Source organism: Rhinopithecus roxellana, chromosome 15 (genome assembly GCF_007565055.1).
Source record: "Rhinopithecus roxellana isolate Shanxi Qingling chromosome 15, ASM756505v1, whole genome shotgun sequence".
In the NCBI taxonomy this organism is placed as follows: domain Eukaryota; kingdom Metazoa; phylum Chordata; class Mammalia; order Primates; family Cercopithecidae; genus Rhinopithecus; species Rhinopithecus roxellana.
Genome location: NC_044563.1, coordinates 71123668 through 71146477, shown reverse-complemented (window position 1 = coordinate 71146477; position 22810 = coordinate 71123668). Strand labels below are relative to the sequence as shown.

General features: G+C 39.9%; 1 protein-coding gene and 1 pseudogene across 2 annotated transcripts in view; one reads left to right on the top strand and one right to left on the bottom strand.

The window, feature by feature from the left end:
• The window catches only part of CDON (cell adhesion associated, oncogene regulated), a 102288-nt gene that overhangs the window by 57535 nt on the left and 21943 nt on the right, over nt 1-22810 (bottom strand). Inside the window, 2 exon segments of the mRNA XM_030918424.1 lie at nt 1199-1471; nt 3353-3489. Of these exon segments, the coding sequence (XP_030774284.1) occupies nt 1199-1471; nt 3353-3428 (349 nt within the window). The 5' untranslated portion in view covers nt 3429-3489.
• LOC104653975 lies at nt 9326-22188 on the top strand (annotated as a pseudogene). Its single transcript, XR_746753.2, has 2 exons — nt 9326-9331; nt 21298-22188. The product of XR_746753.2 is annotated as a ferritin heavy chain pseudogene (transcript).

The window sequence follows — 22810 nt, the reverse complement described above, 5'->3', positions numbered from 1 at the left end:
AAAGAAAAGAAAAGAAAAAAGAAAGCAGCTGGGGCAGATGTGCATGGTTGAGGGCTAAGACCTAAGTCATGGCACCCTTTTTCATAAGTCAATGCTTCTAGGGAACCAGAATAAATATAAACTGCTCTTAAGACATCTAGAACTATAAAGCATAATTATTCCCATTTGGTCAAGATAAATCCTTTTCAATCCAGTCCCCCATCAAAACTCACTTTCCCTACAGATCCCTAGTCTGTTTGTAGTTATTCACATTGCAATAAAATGATTTCTGGAACGAACCTAGGACATCAAAAAAATAAGGAAGGATATCATTGTTTAGATCATCTGAATCTACTAACTTGGTCTCAATTCCTCTCAGTCTCAGTTCACTAAGGATGGAGCCTGCGGGGGAACTCTTATGATCTCCAGGGCTCAAAGCGCTCAGCAGCCTGCCACGAGGAGTCCCGCCCTCCAGTGCGCGTCTTACAGCTGTCCACGGGTCACAGCTCTACAAAAACATTTACTCTTCTCAGTTATGACAAACTCACTACTCCTGGGGAATCCAGATTTGTTCTGTAAATAGGGGTGCCCTTACAAAGACATTTTCCATGACTGGAAGCCATCACCATTTGAAAGGCAGATGGCTCCAACTTACTAAGAAAAACCACGCATTCCAGATTTTCCGTAAGTTCAATACTCAACATTCCTTTCCTTACAGTTACTTTTTTCCTGCTTTTTAACCACAGTTTCAATTAAATGAATTAAAATCACTCAGTAATCAAGGCAAATAAAACAGTTAGGTGTGACAGAAAGACAAAGGACTCCAGGAAATAACTAAGGGTCAGAGTAGACAACGGCTTTTGCTGTTAATGATATCATGGACTTCCAAGTACTCACAAAGAAATTGTTCAGAATTCACATTAGAAAAGGGTCCTTCCCTGGCAGAGCTGCAGAGATTATAAAGAAAAAAAAAAATTGCCCTCACTGTGTAACTTTAAAAAAATCATTTCCATATCATTGTTACCGATGAGGACATTAGGCCAGGCTCAGAGGTCTAAGTGCACTTCCACAAGTTCTACTCACAGCAGGAGTCAAGGCTGAGACAAAAACTCCTATGTGCCTTACACCAAAGTCCATAGTCTTTCCCCTCTTCAGAAATGCAAGCACTAACAGTAATTTCCAGAAAACCCATACATAACAGGGACAAAATTAAACTCACCTGCCACGGATACTATTGCCGGGCCACTCACAATGGCACCGATGCTGTTGTTGGCAAGGCACTGGTAGTAACCCAAAAGGGAGGCGTTAAGAGAAAGAATTGTCAAAGTCCCCTGATGAATCTTAATATGTTCCATGTTTCCATCCAATTTTTTTCCATTATGCAACCATGAGATATGAGTGGTCCCAGGTTTAGCAGAACAATGTAGTACTACAGGTCCACCAAGTTTCTGGACGGCAGAGAGTGGCTCAGAAGTAAAATAAGGTGCCAAGTCTACAAGGGAATATTCCCCATATGCAAAGAAAGCAGGGGAGGTAAGAGGAGAGAGAAAGAAGATTACATTAAACACATTTCATCTGTATCTGTATAACTAAAGGCAATCTCTTATTTTATATATGTTATGGTTCTTGATGCTTAAAAAGTTCTAGCAAAATTCTTATGAGCCTATCTATTGGAAGTGAAAAAGGGCAACATGTTAGCCTAGGACTTAACAATTAGGGTACAAAAGACAAGAATGCTGATGATATAAATCAGCTACAACACCAATCCTATTAATAAGAAATAGCAAAGTGCAACTGGGCCCTGGGGCCCCGCCTATAATCCCAGCACTTTGGGAGGCCAAGGCAGGTGAATCCTTGAGCTCAGGAGTTCAAGAAGAACCTGACAACACGGCAAAACCCTGTTTCTACAAAAAACACAAAAATTAGCCAATGTGGTGGTGTACACCTGTACTTCTAACTACTCCAGAGGCGGAGGTGGGAGGATTGCTTGATCCCAGGAGGTGGATGGAGGCTGCAGTGAGCCATGACTGCACCACTGCACTCCAGCCTGGGTGACAGCGGGAGACCCTGTCTCAAAAAAAAAAAAAAAAAAAAAAGAAAGAAAGAAAGAAGGAAATGGCAAACAGCTTTTTTAATAAAGTGACTTGGAAGAATTGGAAGTTAAGAACCTGAAAAAGTGAAGATGACTTTCCAAATAAAAAGAATTCTCCCCTATTTTACCAACAGGATTTGATTTACGAGAGCAAGTTTTTCTACAAACGAGGGCTGTGGTACTTTCTTATGACTTCCCTTCAATATAAAATAATGTTTAAGTTTTAAGAAAACAAAAACAGACGGTTAGGAAGCCACAACTGAAATACAAAGGCCATCCTTTCTTAAATACAGGGCTTAGTATTTTTATTTGGGATTTGAAATTGTTTGATCTGTTATTTCTATTACTCCAGGAACATGGGAAGGCAGGGGTATTCTTGCACTAAAGTATCCATGCAGATCCTTCTGTTCCAACCCGAAAATGGGAAGGGGGAAGAAATATTTGTTAATTTGGTGGAATAAAATACTTAAGAGGAAAAAAATTCAATAAGTTGCTGAATCTACTCCTACAGAATATTTAATCAGAAATGAAGTTAAGGGGAAGTAGCTCTTTTGGCTGAATCTGGGGTGGTTGTTCAGCAAAACAAAAATAAAACCACAAAACCAATATTCCCCTTATTAAATTTAATACAGCTATATGGTATTTTTAGCAGATATTAAAAACAGTACTCAATGAATAAACATCACTGTATTTGTATCTACTTATATATTCATCTTTACACAAGTCTAAAATAAAAAGAAATGCACGTGAACCATGTTTTAGGCATGGGGCTTACACACACATTTCACAACAAACACATTTATGCTTTTCAGCAACCCAAAGAGGCAGACAATAAATTAGGCAAGGTCATAAGAGAAAGTGGCAGACCTGGGATTTGAACCAAGTTCTCTCACTCCCAATTGAACATAGTATCATGCTGATTCTAAAACTTCTCTTTGGCATATAGTCCACATTTTATTCCTGTTCCTTCCAAATCCAGAAATAAGTAACATATCCCCTTATTTTTAAAAAAAGCATGATTGGAAAATATGTATTTAAAAAAAAAGGGGGATAAATTACAAGGGCCAGGACAAAAAGGCCTGCTAATGTCCAAAGCACTACTAAGAGATCCTTAAATTGCTGAATTTATCAAGTTTTTAAATCATGTAGTTGGTCAAACCAATCTCAGAAACATCTTTAGATAGCACCATTACCACAAGGCATTGCAGTACAAATTTATTTGCTATAGGATTAAGATAAGTAAAGGCCAAACCACCCCCTCCCCAATTCTTCTCCTCTCACCTGAACTCACAGAAGAGCACAGAATTGTAAGAGTAACATATAGCAGTGTACATAAGGGTCCAAGATCCGGATGCATAGCGCCAGATTACAGAAGCAGGCAGGACAGGCTTCCAGAGCAAAACCCAGGCCTTGGTTCACTAAAAAAGAAAAAGGAAAGAAAATATAAACCATTGAAATCTTTCATCTGAGCATCTGGAGTTGTGAGCATGATGGCTGCCATCTATTTTGAAAACTCTGTGTAGAGTACGTCAAATACTAGGCACTTAATGATCCAGATCTTCCCAATTCACAAACTGATCTCTAGACACTAGAGCTGAAGTTTTCCTCATTCCTCCAAGGTCCTAGGATATCTCTCACCACACAGAACTAATCACTCCGAATGAATACATTCAACTGCCTATAATGCATTTCTACTTACACATCTCACAAACATACAAAATTCAACACAACCAACATGTATTCCTCCTCCACATCCCCCAAAATAGTAAATATAAGGAAAATAACAAAATAATGGCTAACATTTACGCAGTGTTTACTATGTGCCAGACACCATTTCAGTGCTTTAATACACGAATTTAACCTTCACAACAACCCTGTGAGATAGGTACTACTGGTTTTTGTCCCTTTATTCAGATGGAGGACTCCTGGCTCATGGATTGGTCAAGCACAGAGAACATCAAGGTCAGGCCTGTGTTGGGGTTGGGCTTGGCACTATTGTGAGAGTGGGATTAGCCAAGAAAAGGATAGTAATGGATGAAGCCAGAGAGGAAGGCTGGACCAGATCACATATTCAGCTTCGAAGGTCATGGTAAAGATTGTGGGATTTATTCTAAATGCAAGAGCAAATCCTTAGAGGACACAGAGAAGGGGAATGATGTAATCTTATTTATGCTTTAAAAAGATCGCTGGCTGAAGTGGGAAAGGGAGACTAAGCAGGACATACTGTAATCACCCTGGAGACAGATGAGGACACACTGGTTAGAGCAGTGAGTCAACCGTGGAGGTGGAGAAAAGTAGTTGGATTCAGAATATATTATAAAGGTCGACCCAATAGGACAAGTCGAAGGCTTGGATATAGTGTGGGACAGAGATGTGTAAAGGGTAACTTCTGGGTTTTGGTAACACAAAATAAATAATAGCCCTGTTTACTGAAATGGGGACGACTAGAGAGGGAGAGACAGAAGAGAAGGTTCATCACTAGTTCTGTTTTGGCCAAGGTAAGTCTGAGCTATCTATCAGACATCCAAGTCTTACTGTCAAGTCAACAGTTGCATGCGTGAGTTTGGAGCTGTATGAAGAAGTCAGAGCTGGAAACGTAGATCTTAAAAGTATGAACGCCGGCCGGGTGCGGTGGCTCAAGCCTGTAATCCCAGCACTTTGGGAGGCCGAGACGGGTGGATCACGAGGTCAGGAGATCGAGACCATCCTGGCTAACACGGTGAAACCCCGTCTCTACTGAAAAATACAAAAAACTAGCCGGGCGAGGTGGCGGGCACCTGTAGTCCCAGCTACTCCGGAGGCTGAGGCAGGAGAATGGTGTAAACCCGGGAGGCAGAGCTTGCAGTGAGCTGAGATCCGGCCACTGCACTCCAGCCCGGGCGAGAGCGAGACTCCGTCTCAAAAAAAAAAAAAGTATGAACGCCTTGGCACTAGATGAGCTCTCTCTAAGGAAAATATGTTTAGAGGACTGAGGAGAGGGGAAGAGATAAAACAGAAGAGCCTTGGAATACTCCAACCTTTAGAGACGGAAAGTAGCCAAGGACACACAGCAGAGGTAGTTAATGAAATAGAAAAAAATATATTTGTCCAGGGATAACATAAGAAATATTTCTAGGCTGGGAACAGTGGCTCACATTTGTAATCCCAGCACTTTGGGAGGCTGAGGAAGGCGGATCACTTGAGGTCAAGAGTTTGAAACCAGCCTAGCCAACATGGTGAAACCCCGTTTCTACTAAAAATACAAAAATTAGCCGAGCCTGGTGGCATGCACCTGTAATCCCAGCTACTCAGGAGGCTGGCGCAGGAGAATCGCTTGAACCTGGAAGGTGGAGGTTGCAGTGAGCCAAGATCGTGCCACTGCACTCCAGGCTGGGCAACAGAGCCAGACTCCATATCAAAAAAATAAAAATACATTTAAAAAATAAGAAAAAGAAATATTTCTAGAAGAAGAGTGTGACCAACGGTCTCAAACATCAATGAAAAGCAGAGTAAGATGAGATACCATCAGAAAGGACTACTGAAGGTCATTGGTGATACTGACAAGAATGGTTTCAGTGGAGAAAAGACAAAAGTATGATGGTGGGTTCAGGGTAGAACGGGAAGACAGGAAACGGAAAGCAGGCACAGACACTTCCTTCCAGGGTTCTGCTATACAAAGGCAGCAGAAAAACAGGGAGAATTGCTGAAGACAGATGGTAGTCAAGGGATGGCTTGTTTGTGGTGTGTGTGTGTGTGTGTGTGTTTGTGTATTTTACTATAGAGACAGTATAGCACATTTGGTAAAACTAAAAAAGTTTCACAAAACCCAGCACTGGCAAGAATGTGAGCAAAAATAATTATCATATATTGCTGGTGGAAACAAAATCAGTACATACTTTTTGGAGGCAGTCTGCTATTTCTATCAAAAATCATGCAACAAACACTTATTGAATACTTATCATATGCTAAGACTATCCTAAGAGGTGGAATTGAGCAATTAACAATGTATACATAAAACTAAGTAACACATAAAAATGTATACCATCTATTCAAGTAGGAGAGATGGACAATATAAAAGACAAATAAAACTAGTAAAATTAACAACGTCCATGCCATTCTCCAGATACGGCCAATTCTTTCTCTGCTATCCTTCCTCTACACCTGGGACGTGCGTAACCACAGCACTCAATATTCTCTTATGTAACTTATCCGGTGACACAACTGTGACCTCTTTAAAGGCAAGAATGACATCATATTTAGTTTTGCAAAATTTTAGTGCCTAGCAGAAAGTAGGTATTTCAAAAATGTTTCTTAAAATGAAAGGAATACAATAGAATGCAATTCCAAGAAGTACCTTAAGGAGTAGCGTTTAATGAGAACTGCCATCTCATCTGAATTTAGTATATTCTAGCTGTATTGTTTACTCCTTCACTCACTTACTCATTCATATGTATAATTTTAAAAATCAACAAAAAATACAGTAAGTGCCTACTATATGCCAGGTACTATGCTAGACGAGGCTACCATGTCTGCGAATCATGCCCCATGTCCCTGCTTAGCCAGGGCTAGACAATGGACCTATGACTATAGAATACAACAAAATCTAATGACAGTACTACATGAATGACATTTTAGAAATGAGAATTTTACGTGCATTTTCATTTATGCAAAGAAAGATGAACGCTAACCATTAATACAATTAGGTAGTAATACAGAGGAAGGCACCTTAAGTGCAGCTTTTAATACATCAAATAGTATCTCCCAGAATCTGCTCACCTTCTCTATGCCAAGTACTCCAAAATCTAAAAGGTGCAAACTCAAGTTTCTCTAGCTCGCGGATATCAGGTTATGAATCCGCTTTTCCAGTTTTTTCTTGCTGACCTCCTTTAAAAAGCGGGAGAGGGACTACTGGCATGACTCAACGGCAGAAGAGTCCAGCTGTGTGAAAACTTTTTTGGTTTATTTGAATTCTCACTTGGTTCAAGGGTAAGAACTGACACAACACTGGAAAGCAGTCAAGGCAAACATTCAAATAACTTGTTAACAGGAGACATTTTCCTGAGAGAATGAGGACAAGAAGGATTGTGATTGTTTCTTCCTTTTGCCAAATCTTTCAGCTATTTATTTGTTAAAAAGCACTGAAACAAATTTCAGAGTCAACTTTAACCCTAGTGCATGACCTACTGAGTGACTTTATAGTTGTCCTTGAAAGTTTCACAGTTCATTACAGCTACCTAACTATTACCACACAGGAATCTTCTTTATTGAGTCTATCTTTCTATTGGGTTACTCTTTACATGCTCTCAGTTGATTTTGGAAGTTGGAAAGAACCTATGGCCAGAAAAGGCATTTACTAAATACGTGTTGGCTTGGTTTGTATTTATCCAAGGCAAGCCTGCTCAGTTTGTTAAAGAACTGTGATAATGACAACAAGGAGTTGGATTCTGCTGTTTTATGGAGTTGGGTAGCTTGACATTATAGTCAACAGCTAGTTACAGCACCCCAGGCCCAACCTCACAAATAAACATTACTGACCACACAAAGATTAGATACGTATCAATCACAGTATATCCATTAGTACTACCGGAAAATCTTTCAATGGTATGTCATTTTCAAAACTACTATCTTTATCAAAAAAGAAACCCTTAATATTAGTGTTACGGCTATTTAACTAGTAAGTTATTAGAAAACCAAATATATATGTAATTTATTCATATGTGTGTGTATATATACAAGCAAATGCGTGTGTGTGTGTGTGTGTATTTAAGTTCCCCTACATTGCTCTGGCAAATAAACACAATTTTGTTTGACAAAGTTTACCATAACTAAACAAGGTTTCTGCCATCTTCTTATTCACAAGTCAGTGGCCTTAACGTGTATGTCATTTTTCTCACCTACAGAAATTGACCTTGGCAAAGGGGACAATAACCCTAATTTCCTCTACATAGTTGTTATCCCATCCATCTTACCTTTTCTTTCAATCTGGAAATAATGACCAGCAGAGAAAAAAATCCATGATAAGGATAACCATCCCACTCTACACCACACATAACATGGGCACATTACTTGCCAAAGGTGCTTAATCTCTGTTCTAGCGAACATAACATTCAAATCTCGTGTAAAAATTAAAAACAGAATTCTGATTTAAATCATGTCAGATAGAATAGAATTCTGATTTAAACCACACTATCTTTTTTTTTTTTTTTCTTAGTTCAGGGATTTTTTTTACTTCAGGTTTCATTTTGAATTTTTTTAAAGCACTCTATGTTGTCAGCATAATGCCTGGTGATATTTTAAACAAATTATTCAAGTTTTCTTCACATCTTTTATATGTCAGTTTTACAAGAATTGCTAAATTTCTACAAATACTCATCCAAAAAAAGTACATTCAATATAGAATGTGCAGAAAATACATAAACATATAAAAAGGAAAGTAAACATGACAGTCCCTTCCCCTATAGAAAAGAAGTCAATATTCTGATGCACTTCCTTCTCATCTTTTTCATATATGCAGTGTACTGTATTTACGTAATTGTGATAATACATGTTAGGGTTTTAAATGCTTTAATTTATTATTTAATGATCATTTTTCCTTATTAAAATTCTTTTTTTTTTTTTTTGAGATGGAATCTTGCTGTTGCCCAGGCTGCAGGGCAGTGGTGTGATCTCGGCTCGCTGCAGCCTCCACCTCCCAGGTTCAAGTGACTCTCTGTTTCAGCCTCCAGAGTAGCTGGGATTATAGGCGTGTGCCACCACGCCCGGTTAATTTTTGTATTTTTAGTAGAGATGGGGTTTCGTCATGTTGGCCAGGTTGGTCTCGAACTCCTGGCCTCAAGTAATCCGCCCACCTCAGCCTCCCAAACTGTTAGGATTACAGGCATGAGCCACTGCCCCTGGCCCTTATTAAAACTCTTCATAAAGAAACCATTTAACAGCTGCAGAGAATTTACTGCATGGATGTCTTGTATTTTAGTCTACTTAACCATTCTCTTTTGGATAGTTAGGCTACATTTTTATATATGGGGGTGTGTGTGTGTATATATATATGTGTGTGTGTGTTACTTTTTTGCTATTCTAGATAATACTGCTATGAACATTTTGTCCATAAATCTTAAACCACTCTTCTCATTATGCCCTTAGGACATTTTTAGGAGTAGAATTATATTGGATCAGGGAGTACAAACATTTTCAAGACTCTTAATACAGATTGTCAAGCTGTGTTCCAAAAAGAGGCCCCCAATAGCCAACCCCATCCCTCACAACCAAAATCGGCACATGAAGGTAACTCCCCAAATGGTTTAGATCCTCACACTGTGGTAAGCAAAGTATGGATGTAAATCATGACTTTGAGTAATGAACTAAAATACTTGCTAAGGCATAAAGCAACTTTCACTCTCTTTTAGGGATTCTTTAAAACAGTATTCTACAGTTACATAAAAGTAACTGGAAAAAGAATGTAAGGCATGGACATTGCAGGCCATATTCATCAAACTTTGTCAATCCGTGAACTTCCAATGACGAAAAAACAATGTGGACACAAAACCTCTGCTTTTTACCCATAATCTATTATATAGTAGAATAAGGAGTTACTGTTGTTACACTGTGTGGTTTTAACTCATTAAACGTATTTCTCAAAATAAATTTATATGCAAAAACTGCTGACACCTTAAGGGAATATTTGCTGACATTCAAAACAGTAAATTGCCATTCATTTCAAAACCGTATTCTCCCTTTCCTACTGCTTTTCTTGTCCATTTAATATAGATCTATGTGTATGTATATATATTTAAATGTACATATATATGTACATATGTACACACATGTATATACACACATATATATACACACATATATACGTATATATGTGTGTATATATATGTACCCCTCCCTAATCTACTAGAGGTAATAAAATCAGTAAAGAGATCAGAATTTGAGTTTGATTCCTTATGTGAAAAACAGAAGTGGTAGGCTCATCGAACCCAGTGGTCTCAAACGGAATTAGCACAACCACGAGAAAGTTCTTCCATCTCCTTCCCATCTTCATGTAAAGCTAGTGGCCGACATAACTGCATTATTTTCACTGACATGCTGAGTGGGTGATTTGTCTGAGAAGATGCTTAGTGGTCATTTTGCTCTCAGGAAAGCGCCTGGCAGTACAGTCTCTCCAGAAAAAGATTGTAGAACATGTACACACACAAACACACAAAATGCAGCTAAGTGTAGTAAAACCAATAACCCATCTACAAAGCAGGACAACTTGTTCCTCAATGCTGTAAAAATCTCTGGAGGCTCCCCAGTCTTGTGTGGCACAAGTACTGCTCCCAAAGTCCAAATGTCACTAAGCAACAGCTGGTGTTTCCTAAGTCACAGGGCTTTCTTTAAGCCTTTCTCCCACATCCACATAGAAGGCAATCTGTCCTATAAGCTCTACATTATATGCCATTCCAAGCTTAGAGCATTTCTGTGGGCAGAGGGAAGCTAAAGGTATACCTCATCCTAGAATAAGAAAGGAAATACTTTCCTAACGTTTACTTAACTTATTGTTCAGGTTGTGAACTTATTGCTTTTATAACCCCTTTTCAACACGCTGCCAGAATAACCCTTTGGGAAAAGTCTTTCCTGAATTTCTAGATTTGATTACTTTGTTTTTGAAGCAACGCCTTTGCTTTCATAAGGATGATCAAGGCTGTCTTTCTGAATCATTCCTCTTCCTAGCCTCCTATTCCAAACTTTCTTGTAGTTTTCTTTCAAGCTTAGGAAATAACTGTGATTAATTTGTGAGCAAAAACTTGGCTTTGAGATCAGTATAGTTCCTCAAAATAGGAAATTATTTAAGTTAGATTCTGTTTTTTAAAAAGAATCTTATTCTGTATGAAACATGGTAATTTCCTTTTTTAAAAACAATGATTGATCTCTATTTTCAAACAATCTATCTCAAAATACGCTATTGATCAACTAAGAAAAACTTATTTTGAAAACTACAAGGAAAAGCAAAAACCTGTCTACTTAAAAATTCTTGATAAAGTACTATCAAGATTAGTGCAGTCCAATGTTCAATTATGGAAGTCAAATATAGTATATACTTTTTTTTAACCCATTGGGCTACCTTGACCTTAACCACAGGCAACTTTAAATCTCCTGTCAGTTTTCTTCATTCTGAATATTTAACTAAGAAGTTAACATCATTTCCTACAGAAACTTCTCAAATAACTCTACTTTTCAAGTAAGTATTCATTCAATCAATCCATTTAATACACAGAACATCTACTTTTGGCAAGAACCTATAAGGGGTACAAAGGTGCACCAAACTAAAGGAGACTGCTCAACTGAGAAACAAGGGCATGAACATAATTATCTCCAGAAAAAAGAAAAAAGTCTTAAATGCAATAAGAGAGTAAAAAGTATTGAAAGAGTTCAAAATAGAGGAATTCATCTTTTATTCAGTAAATACTTGGTGTATGCTTACTATATATCAGGCACTGAGCTATCCTGGAAACTCAGCCATGAATAAAAGAGACATAGTGTCTGCCCGCATGAGGCTTACAATCAGGTGAGGAAAGGTGACAAGTAAGGAAGCAATTAAAATACAGACTCGTCTAACATAGGAATGGCGCAGATAGCAACTTTTTGCTATAATGGCTCTTAGAAAGTTATTCCACTTTTTAAAACACACAGCTTCGTTTTATTCAGTACAACAACTTTTTCAATCAGAAACTAAAGAAAAACACTCTAAAAAGTGATACTCTGATATTATAGCTTCAGGCAAAGCTGCACACACCGATTTACATAATATCACAGTTTTTAGACTTTACACCACGTCATGTAGAAAAATGTGAATTGCATGCTATGTTTGGATGACCCCAAACGTTGTGCTTTGTGTTCAGATGCCAACTGAGGGGGAGGACAGTGGGCATTCTACTGATCTTCTGTGAGATTCCACTAATTAGTGAGATTCTAGTAATCTTCTGTCTGCAGTGTGTGTGCACCATTTCCGCGAGTTGTGAAACACTCTCGTGTTGAGCTTTTGTTTTGCCATAAAGTGATTTTAGGTGCTTTTATTTTCTAAGTGCAGTATGAATGCGAGGTAACTACGAGCCTTAAGAAGACTTCCAGTGTCCAAAAATCCATTTCCTGACTCTACACCACCTGTGAAGGAATTCCTCACCATTCCTCTTTCACCAGCCTCAAGGCTTCTCTTCCTTCTTTGACAAGCATAATAAACTCAGTGCATTTTATTTAAGAATAAACTGGATTTATTTACTGTTAAAGTATCTTTTACCATCTCTACAAATGTGCTTTCACTGCTCCATTGATATGTTTTTCTGTCTGTGAAATCTGGCTATCTTGGATTGGGAAAGAACATATCATGACTCTTTCCATGAAAAGCAATGGACATGTTTTACACTAAAAGGCAGGATTTGTAGGAAATAAAGGTTTTCAGAGATTAAAGCAGTTACATGAGAAAGAGACAGGTGAGCAACAGAATAAAGCAAATACAGGTAGGTGCTCCAGGAAAAAGAGAAGGCTCACTTAACCTAGATTTGGACTTGGAGAGGCGAAGACCTCTCAGAGCAAACAATGACTAGGTGAAATCAGATGGATACGTTTGGGGGATGGAGTAGAGGAAGAGAAGGAAGGAAGTATTCCAAGCAGAAAGAACGTGTGTTTGCAGAATCAGAGTAAGGAGGTCTGGGCTGGAGAACACAGTAAGAAGAGAAGGATAAGACACAGTGAGAGGAAAGCAACATACGTGGGCAGAAACAAGAGTGTAAAGAACAATATAAATCATGTTAAAGTGTTTGGCTTTTATTCTGAGAGGAGGGTGTTAAAGCCTTTTAAGCAGGAAAAATCACTGACACTGCAATGTGGAAAATGGCTGAGGATAAGAGAAGTTAGAAGGCTATCGTGAAAGACATGGGGACCTGTACTGGAGAAATATCACGGAATAAATTTGAAAGGTTTTTCAAAACTTTTTAAGACACGGTCATATTTAAAAGATGTAAAAGGCCAGGAGCTGTGGCATACACCTATAATCCCAGCACTTTGGGAGGCCAAGGTGGGTAGATCACTTGAGCACAGAAATTCCAAGACCAGGCTGGGCAACATATGGAGATCCCATCTCCACCAAAAATACAAAAAGTATCCAGGCGTAGTGGTGCACACCTGCAGGCTCGGCTACTAGGGAGGATGAGGTGGGAGGATCCCTTGAGCTCAGGAGGTTGAGACTGCAACGAGCTATGATCGCACCACTGTACTCCAGCCTGGGTGACAGAGTGAGGTCCTGTGATCAACAGGACTTGGATAATGAATGAGTTGGACTGGAAAAGAATAGACCACTAGGACCTAGGACATCTTTGGAATCCATTCACCTACCCACTGCTCTGCTTCCCCACTGCTGTGACTATAAATAAGGAATCGAGGCTGCTGTCTAGAATTCCGACTTAGACAAGTGAGTGAGTGGATGATGTGCATTTACTGAGATGGGAAATGTGTAAGGAGCAGCAGGGTCTTCTGTGGTCTGCTGCCGCTGTTTGAGGTGGTGGAAGGAATGGAGAGCATCTGAAGGTGTGGAGATAACGAGATGAGCTGGACGTAAGTGGGGTTCTCAGGAAGGTCGGGCAGGCAAGCAGAAAGAAGCCTGAAGCTCTTAAGAGAGATTTGGGTCGCAGATGACACTCTGGCAGGCAGCAGCAGACACACGGAACTATGGCTCAGACTGAATCCCAAAACTACCATGCTTGAAGGGGTAGGAACTCCTCATTCAAAATCAACCACACTATCAATACTACTAATGAAAAAATTTTAAAACAAAAAAGGAAACGACAGAAATGATATTCCAGGGATGGAGTCAAACACTCAGACTTCAAAAATGAGTTTCTTAATGTGATTTAATTTCACATTTCACACTGCTATACCTTTCCAAGGTACTACAGTGTAGGGTAATCAGACATATTCCTTAACCGTTGACTCCTTCATGCTTTGATTCGGGACAGTCTTCATGCTGTCCACAGGGGGTCTCCCAAAATGAGAGTAACAGCTGGCATACATCTTCCATGATTCCACAGGAGGAAAGGAGAGGCAAACAGTGCTACAAGTCTAGTCGCAACACACATACTATCTAATAGCATGCTACTCTCTGGGGCTTATGGGGGTTTCTTTAGAAACTAAAGAATTTCTTAAAGCAGTCATGTGCAATTAACACTGATGTATCTTCTGACCTGCCACATAGCTCCCAGTCCATAGGAGGAATATATAAATCTCATCAAAGGAAAGCTGCAGGGTCTCAGACACCAAGGTCCACTGTCAATCACTGGGAGCGCTCTCTTCCTGCCAGAACGAAGCCCCCTGGGTTTGAAACGCAGCTTTCCATAGCACTCACTTTATAAGCACTTATTAATGATCGTGCAATCATTCAGATCAACTTAAAAAAAAAGGTTCACACCTACAGACTTCACAACCCTTCCCCCACTTCTCCCAAGTTTCAATCGAGTCAGCCAAGCATACAAACATTCCTGCTGCCTGCAAAAGCATTTCCTTTCACTGTGGACTGCCAGAAGCAGAGGAAGAAATGGAAGTGACTTGGAGTTATGGCACCAAAAAGGCCAAATGAGCAAAGAAATAATCAACTCCACATGAGCCACTTCAGCTCCAACACAATGAAAAGGGCCCAGGACGAACCCCAGGAAAGGTCACTGAGATCAAGGGTCACACGCAGAAAAAGGCAACAGTGAGGGGCTGCCAGCTGCAACAGGAGCCAATGTGGTCCCAATTACACCGAAGGAGAGGGGACAAGAGCTCAGTTAGGTTCTATTCACAATATTTGTGTGTTTTTTAAAAAAAGTCAAGTGTTCCTGTTCCACTCTCTTTCTAAGAGACTATTTCTTCCTGCCACTAGAGCACAGGAAGCCAAGAATTGTGAAGATAATCCTGGCATCCACAGTGGCTTGTACAGGAGCATTATAAATATTTAAAAGCCTAGCTGCATACAAATGGAGAAATTCTAAAAAGCACTGTGAGAGAGATTATTAAAAAGACAAAATACAGAAGATTTCAAGGGGATTATTTTGCAAGTCCCATGGAGTCAGCACTTGCCACAAATCCAGCACTTGGTAGATTTTCAAGTTTGTCACTGGAATTGGCTTCATGGGAAAAAATAACTGTTATGGTAACCACAAAACAAATGCTAAAAGCTAAGTTTGCTAAGAACTAGCTATTGCAAAGATGCAGACACACATTTGACTAACTTCTGACGGAGGATGAGGAGGAGGAATATGGAAACATTTGAAAAAGAGCTCCATATGGGTGTTAGGCAATATAACTAATAGAGTTGTTAACAGGTCCAGCGCTTTGCTTAAACCTGACTGACTTATGCACTGGGCTAACCTAAGTACAAGAGTTTCCCATGCAGTTACAAAAGACTCACCCTCATGGGGTTTGGCTTACATTCCATTTTAATAACAAGGAAAAAATCCTCAAGGAGAAACTCATTTCCATGAAGTACATTATTCAAATATACACAGTCAAGCATTGAAAAGGCAGATAAGAAAAAAACGGAAATCTTGGAAAAGGATCTTTGCTGCAAAGAAACTTGAATCAATGCTGGCTGAACACTGGGTCTCTGTCACAATGACTTTTACATTATCTGACTGTCAGGTTATGAGTTTCCTAGAGACCTAGAACATACTAATATTAGTTTCCAAGTACCTTATTCCATCTTTAAACTTGGCCACATACAATAATGGAAGAAATCTAGATTTCTTATAAGCCCCTGCTTGGTTCAAACTGGTAGTGGGAATTAGGTCAGACACAGCTTCATCAAAGCTGTCATTGATAAAGGGGCTGCGCATTGATAAAGGGGTTCTTCAAGCACATTCATAAGCTGACGTACAAGTCAATCACAGATTACTATGTAGTTAGTACGTAATTGGCACCAATTGACTGATAAGTCCAAAATTAAGTAAAAACAGACATTGGCCTATGCCAGGAAAACTTGCACCCTCGAAAACTTTAAATCAGTGCCAGACAGTTAAAACCAAAGTAACCATCAGGATACAATGCTCTGATGAACTAGAAAATAGAAAAACAAATCAATTAGGATCACAATATCTTTGTAAACATAACACGACGCAGCATGAAGTTTTAATCCAATCAGAAAAGCCCGAGAAGTGGCCTTTGGCATCAGGTCCAGCCTGACTATCAAAAATAAAGCAAAGTTTGTTGGAACAACTCTGCTAGGCCATATATGCATAAAGAAGCAGCGGCTGGATTGTAACATAACACTGGCAGGATGGTCAAAGAAAACTCACAGACACTGATACAGAAAAGGTACACACACACATCAATAAACACACGTATACACACTACCAAAAAACACAGCCGCAGATAGAACCAACCTGGAACACAGAAAAACTTATTCCAATGATGCTTCTCTGTGCAAAACGTTATTAATTATTTATTATTCATTATTCATTGCAAGCCATATTCATCAAACTTTGTCAATCTGTGAACTTCCAATGAAGTTCGTTATTCCCTAATTATTTTCAGTATCAGTGTATAAAGCAGGCATGAATATCATTCTCATTATGATTACATCTGATTTTTAAACACATATAGTCTTAACTCCAACATTATGACCCAATTTATTCATTAATGACTATTTCCAAAAAATCAAGAACATCAAACACTTTCTTTCTTTAATGTACCACAACCAATAAAGGTAATTCCAAAAGAATTCCAATTTTTTTGGCACAATAACAGCGGCACGAGATTAAATATGCAGTTTCCCAAGGTGACTGACTTCTTTAAAGAAACAATTCTCATGTGTAAGTCTTGGCATAGTTCTTAAAGCTTCTGTATTATACTATACTCATATTTCATAGTTACACAATAACAGACCTTATGTTTACAGAATATACTTCTACCTGTATATACCCTTGTAGGCCTCACTCTTCTTTGAAGGACTTGTCATTGTCGACTTCTGTGCACAACATGAGGGTTTCTTTTGTTTTCAGTGAGTTTTCTTAAAACGTACAACTTTACTCACATTTTTTTGAGACAGGGTCTCGCTCTGCTGCCCAGACTGGAGTGCAGTGGTGCAATCATGGCTCACTGCAACCTCTGCCTCCCGGGCTCAAGTGATCCTCTCACCTCAACCTCCCAAGTGGCTGGGACCACAGGCACAAGCAATCATGCCTGGCTAATTCTTCTACTTTTTGTAGAGACAGGGTCTCACATGTTGCCCAAGCTGGTCTCAAAGTCCTGGCCTCAATCGATCTGCCTGCCTTAGCCTCCCAAAGTGCTGGGATTACAGGCATGTGAGCCACCACAACCAGCCTACAACTTTATTCTTTATGTAATATCATGTAAACTAATTTGGGTCTGAGGATTATAAGAATGCTGGGGGATGGATCCTTAATTTTTTAAAATCTCTTCATTCAACCCATTTTCTTTCTTTTCTTTTTTTTTTTTTTTTGGAAGATGGAGTCTCTCTCTGTTGCCCAGGCTGGAGTGCAGTGACACAATTATGGCTACCTGCAGTCTTGACCTCCCTGGGCTCAGGCGATCCTCCCACCTCAGCCTCCCGAGTAGCTGGGACCACAGGCGTGCACCACCACACTTGGCTAATTTTTGTATTTTTAGTAGAGATGGGTTTCACCATCTTGGCCAGGCTGGTCTTGAACTTCTGATCTCAAGTGATCTGCCCGCCTTAGCCTCCCAAAGTGCTAGGATTACAGGTGTGACCCACTGCACCCAGCCCATCCGACCCATTTCCTAAGGACAGACTATGAGTGGGGTGGGAATCTACAACCTGAAACTGCAAAGAGCAGTTTTTCATTCATTTATACAGCAAAAACATACTGAGTTCCTATAGTCAAGGTAGTTAGGGAAAAAATATGGGTGGGGGGATAAAGTAGAATAAAACAACAGAGACCTTGACCTCATTTCTTAAAACACTCTATCTCTGACATCTTTAACTCTTGTATAGCAATTCATAAGCAATTGAATTTAAAATTTTTTTGGTATAAAAAAGTTTCAAAACATGACAGGATCCCTAATTTTTCAAAACAATATATTGAAAACAAAATTATTAGTTGGTGGTCTAAATGGATTCATCTCCTTTTCCTAGAGAATGTTAGGCAGAACACTTACTAACTTAGTATGGCTTAGGTCCTGTCTGCAAAGGGAAAAAAACTCCACACTTTTTACCAGCTTTAGAATTCTATGACAATATTTACAACTGCTGTGTGTAAATGAAAAAAATACAAACACTTAAAAGTTTATCTTACACTATAGTTTTGCCTCATCTATGGCAGGCTCCAAAAATGACTGCACTAAGAGGAAAGGGGGGAAAAACTGCAAAGATATCCAAAATCAACAAAATTTCAGCTCTAAATATTTAAGTTCATCACTTCAGTTTGCAAGCAAAAAAGAGTGTTCATGGTCACTCAAAAAAACAAAAAGCTAAGTTGAAAATAAAAAAAAAAAACAGTAGAAAACATGAAGTTCACAGTTTCATTCTAAGAACCTGGAGAGGTGGGCCTTTCACTTTATATTTGGGTAAAGAATTTGGAAAAACTTCCTTAGCCAACTTTACTTTGTGAATGTCACAGCCACTATCAAACAATCAGTAAAGTATCCACAGAATTCTGGAAAGACTGTCAGAAACATGTATACAGTAAAAGAGATAGGTCTTCTCATGAAGACTCAGTATTTATCTCAAAAAAAGAATCTCGGGCTGGACATGGTGGCTCACGCCTGCAATCCCAGCACTTTGGGAGGCCAAGGCAGGAGGATCACTTGAGGTCAGGAGTTCGAGACCAGCCTGGCCAACATGGTGAAAACCTGTGTTTACTAAAAATACAAAAATTAGCTGGGCGTGGTGACAGGCGCCTGTAATCCCAGCTACTCAGGAGGCTGAGGCAGGAGAATCGCTTGAACCCAGGAGGCAGAGATTGCAGTGAGCCGAGACTGTCCCACTGCACTCCAGCCAGGCAACAAGAATGAAACTCCGTCTCAAAAAAAAAAAAAAAAAAAAAGAATCTCTGGTTATGAACAAAAGAGCATTTCCAATTTGAAAACTATTTAGTTACAAACTGTTCCAAGAACTTACGTTTTAAGATGTTTCATAACTCCACATAATCATCTTTTTCTCTTCCCAGTTTCCCTGCCAACCTAAGTAAGTACCTCAGGAGTAAAGGATCAGATGGCAAATGTAAGTATTTCAAAACAGAAGAAATGATTTTGTTGATTTAAATTACCTTCTGTGCTTGAACAGCCTCAGGGTGCAAATAAAACATACTACTAATTAAAAGAACCAATAGTAGTACTAATAAAACATCTACAAAGCAGTTTTTATATAGACAGAGGCTTTTAGGTACTTGCCTCCTAACCTCAGCACATGGAACAATGAATGTGCCCCTAAAACGAAGTGAACTATTTCCACTTCTGTTGGAGAAGAATAAATAGTCACCTTAAGTCTATGGCTGGAGAGAGAGAACCCTACTTGATATTGAGGCATCATAAAAACTTGGGCATAAATCTTACAGATGGAGAAGCATCTAGCATGAGAAACAGCACAGAAGCCATTTCCCAAGATAGATAACTGTATGTAGGTCATTGTACTCAATGGAAATCACAGCAATGGTTCCCAAACTTTGGGATTTCAATAAACAGAAAATTTACAAACAAAATACCTGTATGTCCTATGTAAGCTTTCCAAAATCTGCCCTGAAAACATTTTTTAAAAATTAGCAACTGCCATCTACTGTTGGTATTTCATTAGAACACAAAGTAGTAAGCAAGGAGTAATTTCAGTATAAATGCAGCTTATGACTTTTGGTTAGCTGTTTCTCATTTTACTCCAGACGAATATAAAATCTTTATTAGAGATCACGCTGGTTCAAAGATCAGGGTCAAAAAACAACTAATCTAGAGACTTAACGTTTTCACTGTCTTAAATCAGTAGGATTATGCTACAACTGCTCAGCACCACACATTTGGCTCTGAAACAGGCTGAGTCATCTGTATGCACAGGTACTCCGCAGCTCTTCATCCTCAGTGTCAGCCGACAGTCGCCCTAAAGCAGCATTATCACTCTTCTCGGCAGTGACAGGTTTCTGCCACTCAAAAAGACCCAGTGTGTCCCAGAGTCCCATCCCTGTCTTCACGATTAAGCTTCCCCTCCAAAATAAGCCGAACTCTTAGACCTTGCTGGGAAGCTGACGTCTCAGAGGCAGGACACTCATCATAAGCAGCCCCACATTCCACTCAAAACCCCCATCGCCCCCTCGCTCTCTCAGCACACTGCTCTCCAATGTCACGTTTTAAAACTGTTTTCCTTCCACACTCATGGCCTTCATTTTCATTGTAATCTGATTTCCTGTGTGTAAAAAGCATAGACAAGGAAGAGTCATGAAGGGACAGAGCGGATGATCCTACCTGACTCACTATACTCAAAAATAAATAAATAAGTAAAAGAGTGAGACTAGTTTATTCACAGGTCACATAAATGCAAAAAAACATCTTTGGGAACAGAGGCCTGGGGGTATATGGGAAATCCTTGTACCTTCCACTCAGTTTTGGTGTGAATCTAAAATTGCTCTAAAATATAATTGTCTAAAACATTTCTAGAGGAACTAGATTAACCACTAGTTTGTCAGTTCCATGAGAAAACAGACCTTGTCTATTTTGCTCATCACCGTACAGACACCACCTGGGAAGCACCTTGCACAAAATGAGTGCTTAGTAAGTTGTGATAAATGAAAGAACTTCCACTGTGAGAAACCCAACAATGTTTTCTGGGAATTATGAAGTTACTTAACCACGCTGACTTGTGTTTTACTACAACAATTTTTAAAAAGTGATTATAGGATATATAATTTAAAACAGGTACTAAAGTCAAGGCGACTAACCAAGAGCATGGTGCAGCGCTACAGTAAAAACATGGGCAGGCTGGGCGCGGTGGCTCACGCCTGTAATCCCAGCACTTTAGGAGGCCGAGGCAAGCAGATCACGAAGTCAGGAGTTCAAAATCAACCTGACCAACATGGTGAAAACCTATCTCCAACAAAAATACAAAAATTAGCCAGGCGTGGTGGTGCATGCCTGTAATCCCAGCTACTCAGGAGGCTGAGGCAGGAGAATCGCTTGAACCTGGGAGGCAGAGGAGGTTGCAGTGGGCCAAGATCGCGCCACTGCACTCCAGCCTGGGCAACAGGGTGAGACTCCGTCAAAAAAAAAAAAAAAAGGCAGACGTTCTTCGCCCAGAGTCGTCGGGGTTTCCTGCTTCAACAGTGCTTGGACGGAACCCGGCGCTCGTCCCCCGTCCCGGCCGGCCGCCCATAGCCAGCCCTCCGCCACCTCTTCACCGCGTCCTCGGACCGCCCCAAGGCCCCCGCCGCCGCTGCCTGTCCTTAGCCTCCGCCACGACGACCGCGTCCACCTCGCAGGTGCGCCAGAACTACCACCAGGACTCAGAGGCCGCCATCAACCGCCAGATCAACCTGGAGCTCTACGCTTCCTACGTTTACCTGTCCATGTCTTACTACTTTGACCGCGATGATGTGGCTTTGAAGAACTTTGCCAAATACTTTCTTCACCAATCTCATGAGGAAAGGGAACATGCCGAGAAACTGATGAAGCTGCAGAACCAACGAGGTGGCCGAATCTTCCTTCAGGATATTAAGAAACCAGATTATGACGACTGGGAGAGCGGGCTGAATGTGATGGAGTGTGCTTTTACATTTGGAAAAAAATGTGACTCAGTCACTACTGGAACTGCACAAACTGGCCACTGACAAAAATGACCCCCATTTGTGTGACTTCATTGAGACACATTACCTGAATGAGCAGGTGAAAGCCATCAAAGAATTGGGTGACCACGTGACCAACTTGCGCAAGATGGGAGCACCCGAATCTGGCTTGGCAGAGTATCTCTTTGACAAGCACACCCTGGGAGACGGTGATGATGAAAGCTAAGCCTCAGGCTAATTTCCCCATAGCCATGGGGTGACTTCCCTGGCCACCAAGGCAGTGCATGCATGTTGGGGTTTCCTTTACCTTTTCTATAAGTTGTACCAAAACATCCACTTAAGTTCTTTGATTTGTACCATTCCTTCAAATAAAGAAATTTGGTACCCCCCCCCCCAAAAAAGGCAAAAATTAAAAGAGTTTAACAAAAGGGTCCCTTTAAACATAAGAGAAAAAGACCACAAACAACACCAAAGGCACTATTATTTTGTTCACAAATAGAAATGACTTGGTGGGCTGCAAAACATTTATTATGATCTTAAAAGCTCTAAAAGGCATATGACCAACTGTGGGTAAATGGAAATCTCTACATTTAGGAGGCTCTAAGGATCTGTAGTCAAAACAAACACAACAGACTCTCTTCACACACTTTTGACACACCCAGGCATTACTGGCTAAACTATCCGGTTTTTATTGTACATAGGCTTCCTGCAACATATGAACTTCTGTATAGTAAAAATCATGTAATAGCAAACCATGTTAAAACAAAATTCTACCACATAACGCTAGCACTAAACAGGGTAACTTCTTAAGATACATTTTAAGCAGATTTTAACAGTATTGGACAGATGAACTAGGTCAAACCACAAACAGTTTCATAAATCTTCTTAAAACCATCAGGTCAATCGATCCCACCTCTCGCCAACACTTTTTAAGCCTTAAATTTGGTAAACATCTAAGGAAAATCAAATACGCTTTTTAAACAATCTGCCACAATGCTAATTTAACCCG